Source organism: Mauremys reevesii, linkage group 27 (genome assembly GCF_016161935.1).
Source record: "Mauremys reevesii isolate NIE-2019 linkage group 27, ASM1616193v1, whole genome shotgun sequence".
Lineage (NCBI taxonomy): Eukaryota > Metazoa > Chordata > Testudines > Geoemydidae > Mauremys > Mauremys reevesii.
Window position 1 is genome coordinate 1,749,317 of NC_052649.1, and position 13,116 is coordinate 1,762,432.

The 13,116-nt window shown below is 39.3% G+C and overlaps 1 protein-coding gene across 6 annotated transcripts in view; it reads left to right on the forward strand.

Annotated features, from left to right (window-relative positions):
* CDC27 (cell division cycle 27) overlaps positions 1-13,116 on the forward strand; it is a 52,578-nt gene that overhangs the window by 13,416 nt on the left and 26,046 nt on the right. For all 6 annotated transcript variants that reach the window (XM_039516708.1, XM_039516709.1, XM_039516704.1 and 3 more), the window contains exons 3-8: positions 193-340; positions 3,332-3,457; positions 6,522-6,619; positions 7,714-7,868; positions 7,976-8,190; positions 9,028-9,142. In XM_039516708.1, the coding sequence (XP_039372642.1) occupies positions 193-340; positions 3,332-3,457; positions 6,522-6,619; positions 7,714-7,868; positions 7,976-8,190; positions 9,028-9,142 (857 nt within the window). The remainder of the gene's footprint in view (positions 1-192; positions 341-3,331; positions 3,458-6,521; positions 6,620-7,713; positions 7,869-7,975; positions 8,191-9,027; positions 9,143-13,116) is intronic.

The following is a 13,116-nucleotide window of genomic DNA, read 5'->3' on the forward strand; positions in this document are numbered from 1 at the left end:
GAAATCTCTTATGCTGTGGCTAGTAAAGGAAATACACTTGATTACTTTAATCTGTCCTGTTTTTTCCCCTCACAGTAGGAATCACATTATTTGTGTATCCTGTTGCCAGCAGTCCTATGGCGCTCAACCACTTGTACAAAAATATTAAATGATCAAAAGATAACAGCTTTTTTGGTTTGTTTATTTGTTTAGTACACTCGGAGGAAGCACTGTTTTTGCTGGCAACATGTTACTACCGCTCAGGAAAGGCATATAAAGCATACAGGCTCCTAAAGGGACATAGCTGTACCACCCCACAATGTAAATATCTGCTGGCAAAGTGTTGTGTCGACCTCAGCAAGTAAGTCATCAATTTATATTGTATTGCAGTATTTTGGTAGGTTTTTTTAGGAAACTGTGTTGCATAAACTGGTAATTCACTGGTCTTTCATCTCTCAGGATTATCACAAGTGGAATTAATTTTGCTTTCAGATTTGGACCTAAAGAACAATAGCCCATATTGCAGAAACTGCTAAAAGGTATTGAGTGCTTTACAAAGGAGTTGTGAAATTGTATAGAAAGTCACTTCTGAAACCAGTTTGGGACTGTGCTCTTCAGTGCGTCCACCTTAGTTTGTTGTAGCTCGTTTCTTAAACTGCTGCTAAAGTGAATCTAGAACTTTAAAAAACAACCCTAAAACCCTTAAAACAGTAAATCTGTTACCGTTCACCAAGTTGGTGCAGATGGAAGATAGAAACTTTAGTTCACCCAAGCCTTATGTACCCCTTAAGTCTTCAAAATAGACATTAAGTGGGACATAAGTGGTGTATAGGCCTTGAGCTGGCTCTCCACACAGATGAATGTAGCCCATTTAGAGTTAAATTTTTATAAGATGAGACTAGTCTGGTAAGGCTACAGACTTTGTTGGGGAGAAAGTAAATGCCTTCTGTGTCCCCTTTCCCATTCACATCTAGGCAGACCTCTCAAACTATTGAGGCCCATATGTGGGACACAACATATGACAAAGACCCAACGTGGGGGTGGCAGAGAAGAAATAATGTTTATGCAGGGAACTTAAAATGCTGTGGGATTCCTTCCTTTTAGAGTAAGCAACTGTATAACCTCGGATTCACGACTTTGCATTTCTGATTAATTTTCAACGATAAAAATAAGGGGACACCAAATTTGTGTGGAACACGGGGAACTTTGTGACTGAAATGAGGGACCTCGCTCAAAATGAGGGGTTGTCAAAGTATGCTTCTAGTTGTTGGTTCAGATCTGGTCTGGATCAATGATGATCTATATTTATCTGTTTGCTGTTCCAGTGGAATGAGTTTTATTGTTGCAATCAATATCTTTCCTAGCCACATCACAAAATCAGCATTGCAACTGGCATCCTGGATGGTAGTTTCAGCAGAGTGGCTAAAAATCAAGTAGATTCTCACTTACTGTCTATTCTTCTAGTTATCTTCTGCCTGCTCTTGAGCAGTGTCTCTTATACTGAAAGTTTCTTTTCACATTTGAATTGGTTTCCTCTTAAGACTAAAGTCAGCTGTGAAGGGGAAAGAGAATCCCTACAATAATTAGAAGAAAGCTGCCATGTGCTGCTAAAGGGTAGCATAGCAGTCTGGGTTCAGCAACAGGAAGGGCTGTTTTTCAAAAACAGCTTGTTGGAGGCTGTGACAGAAAACTAGAGCATATTACAAGGGTAGAATATTAACATAGATTTCCGAGGGAGCTGTCCTCTGGAAGGTATGACTCTGTAGGAAACTGGACTTATGCTTAAACTTCATGTTTTTAACTTTGGGTTTTTTTATGTCATATCATGTAATGTGATTTAAAATATTGACCAAGCAGTATGGCTTCTTAAAATTAGACCTTCATCCATTCACAAAAGAAAGCCAGACTTAACAGATGCAGCTTGTACTAGATCCTGCAGACCATAGGAAAGAGTGACTTCCAAGATTCAGGGCCCTCCATAAAAATGTTTTGCCTTCTGTGCCCTCCCCAAGCCTGACCCTGGGGACTGGACGGGCAGCAAGAATATTTCAGCTGAACACAGTTATGACAATGGGTCCTAGGAAACAAGGCAGTCTTGGATAGAACAAATCCTAATGGCTGTTTTTATGGGTGCATAGAGAATTCTCTACTTCTGCTAAATAACAGGCTATAAAGCACATGCTTATCTTCTGTTGTAGTGCAATCAGTAGGCGGAACTTGATACATTTGTTTCCTGGGTTGTACCATACTGTATATTTTTTCATGGGACGGAGCTCATCTCATGGGATCCCACCCACATTGGGTAACCAAGCTTCATGAAAGATGTTTTGTGGAGGGGTCTGGGGAAAACTCTTGCCCATCAGCAATGGGCAAGTAAATATGGGGAGGAAATCAATGATAATTGCTTTTTTGTTTTTATTTAAGACTTTGACTTTGTTCAGTATAGTGCCACTTTAACATTTCTTGATATGATACCTGCTGTAGTAAAGTGGAACATCTGATTGCCACATATTCTGTTGAAATAGAAATCAGTTTAACGCTCTTCTTGGAAGGGACCAGTGTGAGCTGATTTGCTCTGTTTCTCCCATGCCAATCACAGCTGTATAAAGTTATATTCTGGTATAGCTTATTCCCATAAAGGAAGTGGAATAAGCATCTTAATAACATAACTGCCTTCACACTAGGGGGATTGTATTACTTAAACTGTACTGGTTTAGGTAAAACAGTACAATCGTTGGTGTGCAGACAAGCTCAAAGGGATACTGTCAAGTCTGACCAGCCCCCCCTCTCTCCCTGACGTGCAAAAAAAAAAAAAGGTACTGTCCCTTCCTTCCAATAAAATATTAGAGTTGCGGTGATGTTAAAATCCCTGCTTTTGGACTGCACAAACCAATCCATGGTAGATTGTACTGTTATGTCTATGTGCAGTACACTGTGCCAGGCATTTGATTCCACCTGCCCGTTCTGTCCTTGTAAGTAAGCAAGGCATCAAAATTCCAAGTCCATTGGACAGCCCCATGTTAAATTACAAGAATGGAGCTGCCAGAGACCATACATGGTACACTGTAGCTGGGAGACCAAGCCAAATCCACTTGTTTTCCTTGACACCCCTTTAAAGGTATCTGACTTTCAGAGAGTAAGTGTTCTGCACTTAAACTGCTGGTGTCTCTATAAAGCAGAGGGTGCAATACTCTACATTTTGAGACTTCTTGTCAGGGAGGAGAGGGCCCAGTTTGGAACTCATTAGTATTGACAGCATATCTTGTTTGTTTACAGTATAGGAATATTGGACTACCACCGTTGTTGTGAGCCTTATAAGCCCGTTAAGCCTCTTTTTGTTTTTTTTAATAAGGCTGGCAGAAGGGGAGCAGATCTTATCTGGTGGAGTGTTAAATAAACAGAAAAGCCATGATGATGTTGTTACGGAGTTTGGTGACTCTGCATGCTTCACCCTCTCATTACTGGGACATGTATACTGGTAAGGTTTCTTTTTTATGATGATGGTTATTGGATAATGGATTTTGATTTGGCTGAGGCAGTTCTTAGCCATGAAAATATTTGTGGCACAGCCCCACAGGTCACAACTGCTCTCGGGTTACGTATCCCCAACAATCCTGCAATCTGATCTACATGGGCAGATACCTGTGGAGCCCCTTTGTGACTGTAAATGTAAGTGATCGCTTAGAGTGCAGATTGCAGGATCAAGACCCACATGATGCTAATCTATAGAGCAAGGCTGATGCCTCCCTCATGTGGTTTGCCAATTGCATGAAAATACACATTAACATTTCTTGGAATGTGTGTGGGCTTATTTTATTTTGTTTTGGATTTTTTTGTAGGTGGTGAATAAATTGGCAATACAGGAACCTGTTTTGAGATTTATTTATTTATGGTGCTCATTGTCCCCAAAATATGTGGCCTATTGGTTGGAGAAAAATTAGCCTTCTTTGGAGGAAGTTTTCAGGTGGCCACCTGTTGAGCAATATATCACTACTGCCCACCCTCCACAAGTATTTCTGTATTGAATTGCTGTCTTCTCTGGAGGCTCTCTTCCAAAAATTTCATCCAATTAACTTTTAATGATTTTTTTTCAGGAGAACCATGCATATTAAATTTGATTATACAATAATGCTTCGCTCTCCGGTAGTGTGCGTCATCCATAGACACAAAGGAGGATTCCAATAAATTTATTAAAATAAAAGAAATAGTAAAAACAAAAAACCCCAACCTTTGTATTTAGCAAGTCTTTACACAGTAGAAAGCCATTTTGCAAATGTTAACCGGATACTTGTTTCACCGAGGACCATAAAACTACTGGCTACCTCACAGGTGCATTGGGAGGGTTAGTATTTGTAAAGTGTTTTGAGAGCCTCTGATGAAAGGCATTAAAGAAGGGTAAAATATTCTAAACATAGTGTGACGGGTTGCCCTCCTTCAAGATGCCACCTGATGTACTGAGATACCAATAATCCCGCGTGGGTCCCCTTTAACCTGTCTTGCTGAGCCAGGCTCTTAAGCCTCCTCCAGAACTCACTCAGGCAGGGCCACACCCACCTGCAGAAAGAGATAGACACTGAGATAAACTGAGTCTTCCCAGAGCTAAAAGGACTTGCACCAGCACTCAGGTGCCCACCTCCCTTGGAGTGCAGACCCAAAGATATATTGTCTTCCACCTTATAGAAAAGTCTGCACAGCGCAAGCTCATAAAAGTTCGCCCTCTTCCTCAATGAAGAGATATGCACAACTTCTTAGAAATTGCACAAACTGGGTTTAATAATAAAACACATTTATTAATGACAAAAGGCAGATTTTAAGTGATTATAAGGGAGAGCAAACAGAACAAAGCAGTTTACTAAGCAAATAAAACAAAAAACGAAACTAAGCTTGATTCACTAAAGAAATTGGCTACAAATAGTAATTTCTCACCCTAAATGTTGTTTCAGGCAGATTGCAAAGGTTCTTGAAAGCCAGCTGCACTGGCCTGCAGCTTGAAACTTCAGGTATTATTACTCACAGGCTAGACATCCTTCCAGCCTGGGCTCAACTCTTCTCCCCCCAGTTCAGTTCTTCTTTCCAGTGTTTCCCAGTGTCTCTTTGGGTGGGGAGGCAGAGGAGAACCACAATGATGTCACTCCCCTGCCTTGGATAGCTTTTGTGTATGACGGGAACAGTTTGTCTTCCAGTGGAAAAACACTGGCTTTCCAAGGTGGGGTCCGGTGCCAGGTGACTCAGTCACATGTGTCTGCAGGGTTGTAGCAGCTATTATCACATGTGTCTGCAGGGTTGTAGCAGCTATTACTCGCAGGCTGTTTGGAGCATCCACAGGAGGACTAAGCTCTTTCACAGTCCATTGTCTCTGCTGATGGGCCATCAGCCCTGTCTGACTTTTTCATTGTTGTACCTGAAGGGCTAGTTGTGGGTATCACCCAGATACATGGTCAATATTCCTAGCTTCAAATACAAAAATGATACATGCGTACAAATTGGCTAAACACATTCGGTAGATCATAACTGTTTCAATGATATCTCACATGACCCCTCTTGCGTAAAACATGTCTTAGTCATGGCATATTCATATCATAACACTATTTCTATGAAGAATATGGGGTGCAATGTCACACATGGTATAGATGTTTAAAAACAAAAAAATCTTTGTAAAATACATTAGGCATATTTTGAATGTTCTTTGTGTTGGGGGCGGGGTGCAAGACTCTCTGCTACCATAGAATGTTGATAGCCCTACATACCAAACATCTTGTTGTTTCTTTGCTTAATTACAGTTAATAGCATTGCTGCAATGTGATTGAGCACACTTAAATGTTAATTTCAGGCTTCGTTAGTATTGAACCTCTTCTCTTTTTGGTGTCTGCATTATTTGAAGCTTAATATAACCTGGATTGTCAGCCTGCTGCTTTCCCTAAGAGAAACAAAAAAAAACAAACAAAAAAAATATCCAAAAACCATATTCCATTTAATGGTTTTAATAGTCAAGCATAGCATCAGTAGTTACTAAAAAAAGAAAAGAAAGACCTCAAAATAAGTTACTTTTAATAGCCATGTTCCTTCCTCCTCCTCCCCCCCCTCCCCCCGAATTATTATCCAGCACAAAGTTACATTGAACTGGACACCAGTATGCTGAATACAAATAATCATTTTGCAACCTAAAATGGCTCAGAAGCTAGTAAACAGTCTGTTTATTTGCTGTTTGCCAGGAAGTGGAGAACACTCATTACAGCAAGATGCCGGTCTTCTACAAGCGATCAAGCTGTACTTTCGTCAACTCTTAAAGCCTGTGATGGTTTTTGAGAGTTCATTACGAATTAAAATGAGTAAACTTAAAACTTTCTCTAAATATTTCAGATGCAAAAATATTGACTAGCTTTTAAATTAACTGACTGTTTCTGTAGTCCGCAAAATGAGAATATAACAGTAGCTCTAAAGAGCTTCTTGTTTCCTTCTCCCCTCACTTCTTTTTGAAAGTTATGTGCAACGTAAATGCTGTTTTAACTTTCCTTCAACTATTTGTTTTCATTCTCTTACAGCAAGACAGACCGGCTTGCCAAAGGATCAGAATGTTACCAAAAGAGCCTTAGTTTAAATCCTTTCCTCTGGTCCCCTTTTGAATCGCTATGTGAAATAGGTAGGTCTGCAGAACTCAATGTGAAGAGATATGCTTTAAAAAAAATTGCCCTCTGGAATTGGTATTTTCTCATGCAAATAATTGACTGAAAAACTTCTTAAAATGTCTTTGATAGTGCCACAAGAGCAATCCACATCTAAATATGTTGTATTTCTGTTTAATTCTGGAGCTGCTCCTCATTTCCTGACTGTCTGGCTATTGTGACTTCTAAAAATGAGCTGCTGTGGGGAGGCGGGGGAAGGGAGGAGAGAGAGAGAGGACCAAATACATCTTCCCTGGAAGAGGAAAAATTGTGCTGCAGTTTACCTCTGATAGCCTCTTTTCTGTAATAAGAGCTCCACAGAACTTAAAGAAGAAACTTGCCCACATCTAAAAGCATACACTTTTTTTTTAACCATTCTTTTTCATTCAGATTATTCCAAGACACATTTTTGGGTTAATTTCCAACTTTTGTTGTGGATTTCTGATCAACTCAGTCAGAATTTTATCTTCCAAGATAATTTTGTAGGGACCAGCTAGTAGATGATTCTGTCCAATTCTCTTTGAGATAAGTGAACACTGATGTGTCAATAAGCCTTCCTACATTCTTGTGTGGATTTCTAGGAACTTTGTGCCTAGGATAAGAACATAAGACTGACCATACTGGGTCAGACCAATGGTCAGTCTGGCCCAGTATCCTGTCTTCTGACAGTGGCTATTGCCAGATGAGTCAGACACATTGAACAGAACAGGGCAATTATCAAGTGATCTATCCCCTGTCGTCCAGACCTGACTTTTGGCAGTCAGAGACTTAGGGACGCCCAGAGCATTTGGTTGCATCCCTGACCATCTTGGCCAATAGCCATTGATGGTCCTATCCTCCATTAATTTATCTAATTCTCCAGGGGATTAAATGAAATGGATAGAGGAGGTAGAGTAAGGTCTGAAATCCAAAATAACTTAAAGTCCCTAGTGTAGTGCTTTTAAAAACAAACGCACAAAAACTTGCTCACTTTTCTTAAGATACCTAGTGTCCCTTCTATTTTGCTTTTACCCAAGCGCCAAATATATTTGATCATGGATAACACTGGTTAAAACTTTCTTCACTCTTACAGGTGAGAAGCCAGACCCTGACCAAACATTTAAATTAACGTCTTTGCAGAACTTCAGCAGCTGCCTGCCCAACACTTGCACAACATTGGTGTCTAATCACAACATATCCCACAGACAGCCTGAGACTGTCCTTATGGAAACTCCACAAGACACAATTGTAAGTTTCACCCAACCCTCTGACCTTCGAAGCAGTTGTCCTAGTTTGTATGAACGACTTAAGAAATACTTGCAAGTGAATGTTATAAAAGATGTCTTCCATTTCAGGAATTGAACAGACTCAACTTGGAATCCTCCAATTCAAAGTATTCCTCCTTGAACACAGATTCCTCTATGTCTTACATTGACTCGGCTGTAATTTCACCAGATGCTATCCCTCTTGGATCAGGAACTGCCATTTTGTCTAAACAGGCTCAAAATAAACCAAAAACTGGTCGGAGTTTACTGGGAGGACCAGCTGCTCTGAGCCCATTGACACCAAGGTAAGACTCAGACTGGGAATTTAAAACCTTGCTTTGTGCCATTGTTCCTTGTGTCTTTGGGCAAGAACCATGTATTTCTCTCTCTATTGTGTGGCACCAAGCAGTACTTGGTAAATAATGCTGCTGAGACAAAAGCCAAACCACTTACAAAAAGTAGCCATTCATGTTTTAGTAGTGGTAGTTTTTCATCCCCCCAAAAAAATAAAAAATCAGACTTTTAGAACAAACTTCAGTAACTAATTAAATAAGCCACCAGCAGTTTGTGACTTTAGAAGAGTGGCATTTTGATTCTGTGTGTTGCTTGGTACAACGTCTGCGATAGAAGAGTCACTAATAAAAGGATTGTGAATTTCTTTTTCAACTTTGAAACAAACAGTTAATAATAGTAAAAGCTGCATTAGGGATTTGTAATACCTTTTGATTTGAAGGACGGTACCCCCCCCATATAGGTTCACATGTTCTGTCTCATGATCATGACTCTGCCGTTTTCTTCCTTTAAAAATAATTAATTAGTATTGCAGCAAAGCCTGTTGGCCCTTGCTGAGATCGGAACCCTCTTGTGCTAGCTACTGTAAATGTAAGAGAACTTCCTTGTCCCCAAAAAACTTGCAATTTAAATAGACAAGACAGAGAAAGGGTAGTAAAAAAGAAGTAATCTTATCCCTAATTTATAGATGGTAATGGAGGCATAGAGAGACTTGCACAAGGCCTTACATGGGAAGTCAGAGGCACAGCTGCAAATGGAACAAGATCAAGCTTCCTCTGAAATGTTTTTAATATAATACTGCTTTTCAAGGATGCCCTGGTTCTGACATCTCCATTTCATTCTTTTCTCAGTTTTGGAATTTTGCCACTAGAAACCCCTAGCCCTGGAGATGGATCATATTTACAAAACTACACTAATTCATCTTCTGTAATTGATGTGCCATCTACAGGAGCGCCTTCAAAGAAGGTATCTTGCATTCAAGAATGTGTTTGCCATTCTGTCTGAGCTTAAATACAAGGGAATGTAAAATTAAACTCTAGTGCAGTATATAAGCATCACAGATTAGCTCAGTTGCTCTGATAAGGTGGATTTTTTTTTTCCTTGCAGATTTTTTGTATTTGAAATTACACTTTCTCTATCAGCCAACCATTTATAACGTCCTTCTAAGTCATGGAAATGTTTTCAGTGACTTTATTGGGAATGAAAAATGTCTATATAAAAATGGGTATATTTAAATAACAAATTTGCTTTTACTAAATTCACTTTACATTGTCAGTATTTCAGTTTGTTGTGTTACCAAATACTCTTATCAAGTTCTGAACTTTTTCTTTTTCTCACTTACCAATTTGTTTCTTTCAATTGATAACTAGAACTGATCAGGAATTTTCCAACAAAACGTTTTTGTCAGAAATGCCAATTTATCTAAATCAAACCTCTTCACAAAAAAGGGTTGGTTTTGATTAACTTTTTCAGCTAACATAAAAATGGCCAGAACAGGACATTTGAGTGGTCTGCTCTCTGTTCTCCTGTCCCAGCTTCTGGCAATCGGAGATTTAGGGACATCCAGAGCATGGGATTGCGTCCCTGACCATCTTGGCTAAAAGCCATTGATGGCCCTGTCCTCCATGAGCTTATCTAATTCTTTTTTGACCCAGTTAAGTTGGCCTTCAACATCCCATGACCATGAGTTCCACAGGTTGACTTGCATTGTTTGAAGTACTTCCTTATGTTTGTTTTTAAGCCTGCTGCCTATTAATTTCATCAGGTGACCCTCTGATTCTTGTGTTATGTGAAGGGGTAAATAACGTTTCCCTATTCACTTTCTCCACACTTTATAGACCTCTGTTATATTCCCCCTTAGTTCTCTTTTTTCTAGGATGAACAGTCCCAGTCTTTTTGATCTCTCCTCATATGGAAGCCATTCCATACTCCTAATCATTTTTCTTGCCCTCCTCTGTACCTTTTCTAATTCTAATCTTTTATCTTTTTTTTGAGATTGGGCAAGCAGAATTTTGTGCAATATTCAAGCTGAAGGCGTTCTTTGGGTTTATATAGAAAAGGTTTCAAAACTTTAAAAACAAATTCCGATCTTCCAATTCAAAATGACACCCCCCCGCCACCTTCAAAAAAATTAAGCTAATTATAATACCAGATAAATAATGATAAACATCAAAATGAAGCACTTTGACCCTAACTAATTTTTTTCAGATTTTTAGCTCATGAAAATTTTTGAGATTTTGAATTTCCCATCCTAAATCAGGATGCAAAATTTTTGATATGAGAATTTTTGCAGAATCAGAAAACCATTTCCTGCCCAGATCTATTGATGATCCTTTTGTTCGGGGTTCCTGTCTTTCTAATGGAGGCGAACCATCATTAGAACACTCTACAATGGGTTTGGACAAATTACTGGTGAATGTTGAGGCCTTTTTTGTGATAATACAAAAATATTGTTAATGCTACAAAAAAGAATTTTACTAAATAAGATATAATTGTGATTGTTAATTAAACAAAACAGGAACACCACTATATTTTTTTTTTAAAGCGAATTAAACATGGCCTTATATATTAACCAAATTGTAAAACGTCGACAAGTTGCAGAGGGCAGTTTGTGTTAACTATAGCTTGAGTGGCTATTTCATATCAAGGTTAAAGCTATTATTTATTGGTGCAAATGAGGGCTGAGATCCTAAAAGCTTGTCCCACGTGGATGAAACAAATCTTAAATTTTTTACTTTGAGCCTTTAAAAAATGTCAGTGTTCCTTGTACTACGGGGCTGTGTGGTAAGGACAAGCATCTTGCTTTAGCTTTACACAGCCACACAGCTTGGGTGTAGGGTGCCTCATACTACCTAGACAGTCCCATCCCTTTTGAGAACCAGAGCCTGCAAACGGGACAGAACTATAGTTCTGTTCTCTCTCACTTGTGCTAGCCAGGGACAAGGGAGCAGTAATATGTGCCATAAAATGAACCTTGCAATCACCTACAGCAAGAGAGGAGCATGGGAACAGTTCTGACTCTGAGGTGATTGTAGCTTTGCATTGTCTTATGTGCAGGGCTGAGCCTAAAGGCTCAATCAAGTCCACCATGTGTTCACTTGTATATCGTCTTTTATTGTATTAATTTTTAGGGGTTGTTTTCAAATAGACTTTTTAAAAAAAAAGTATAACGGGAAGTATGTGAATTGAAATTACCACACATAAGGAAGCATGAGAGTGGCAGTTCTCACCTTGGTTCATGAATCAGCCCAGCCCAGAATACTTGGTGATGGTCCACAGAGAGCTGCCTGATAGCATGGTGCTAACTATTGTTTCTATTTTAAACATTTTCCCTGTAAGCATTTGCTTTAGTGGCCATAGAGATGTTATAGGTATCATGAATGGGAGGCAAGGTGTCCGAAATGATTCTCTAAGATATGGTCTACGATGTAGAAAGTTTAAGAACCTTGCATTAGAGAAAATCTAATGACTTAACCCACTTGCTACGGGCACCTTTTCTTTCTTGAGAATATAGAATTTGTATCTGCTTCCGATCCACAAATATGTTCTGCGGATGTAAAGGGGATATCTGCAGATTTGCAGAGCTCTGGGCAAATTCAGTGTTGGTGCTTAGCTTGCTGTGTTTTATTTCCATTAGTCAGTCAAAATGTGAGAGTCCTTGACCTGGAAACTTGACCTACAAGTCCGTCTACCAGCTAGATCATCTCCCACTAACTCAGCACTCACTCTGCTGAATCACTTATTTATGGATTTGTCACTTTTGAATGGTGTAGCTACCAAGTCTTCCTCTGTGGCCTCTTGATGTCTCTCCACTTTGTTCAGAACACTGGAGTCACACTTTCACCAATATGTACAAGCACGGCTGCATTACCTTTTACCTGAAAAACCTCCGCTGGCATTTCATCGCTGCTAAATCACATTCTTCCTTGGTATCCTCCATCGGTTTTGCTCTGTTTTGCATTATGCTCTTCCCCCAATTAACTCACTTGCTCATTCTGCCCTTAGTTTTACATTCCCATCTCAGCTCTGTTGGAGCAGGACCTTCTGCTGTGTGCTACCACAATTCTCTGGAAACCTGCATGTCTCACTGATTCCATCCTTGTGTATCTTAAAACCAATTTCTAGGCTTCTAACCAGTTTTCCACAACAGAATTGAAAGGCAACCATCCTTGTATTGGGCATGTCTGTGTATCTGCATTCTCCCAAATGCCTTTTTCTTCTTTGTTGTTGCTGCTGTATTTAGAGGTCTATGAATGTAACAGCTCTTTAAATACTTTTTTCAATGTTTATTGGCTCTTAGGGTGTGGTTTTAAGTAAAGGTGTTAGTGCTGTAATTTTTAAATACAGGAGTTAAGATTTTCTTTTCCTTGTAGTAAATGATCTGGGTTCACTATATCTTTCTAGTGAAACAACTTGTATACATCTCGAGCCACGTGGTAGGTTAAAATATTAAGGAGATAAAGCCCTATTTGTTGATTAGTTTTCCCCTTGCTTTTGCTATATAATATTTCACCAGTCCGTTGGTGTACTTCATTAATCCATGTGGACACACTGCTTTTGAGTTGCATTTAATGTTACTATCTAAACAAACATCGATAAGCATAGTTCTAACAAACGGCTTAGCATTCTGGTGCATGTTCTATAAAATCTAAATAATTGCTTACCGGATTCATTTCTGCTCCTCAAATTACCTTTAACTATTTGTGAACTCAGTAGTTGTGACTGTGCATGCCTTGTAGTAGGTGTTTCCTAAGGAACATGTAAATAAATAAATGAAACATTAGGATGGATCCAAGTACATCCTGCCTGAAAGGACAAGGACTCTTGCTGGGTGCGCAATGTGTCATCCAGTATTGAACTAGTTAAAGTGGAAGGGCAGGACAGATGCTTTATTAATAAAATCATCAGAAACTAATGTAGCCAATGCTGTCTCATCCCAG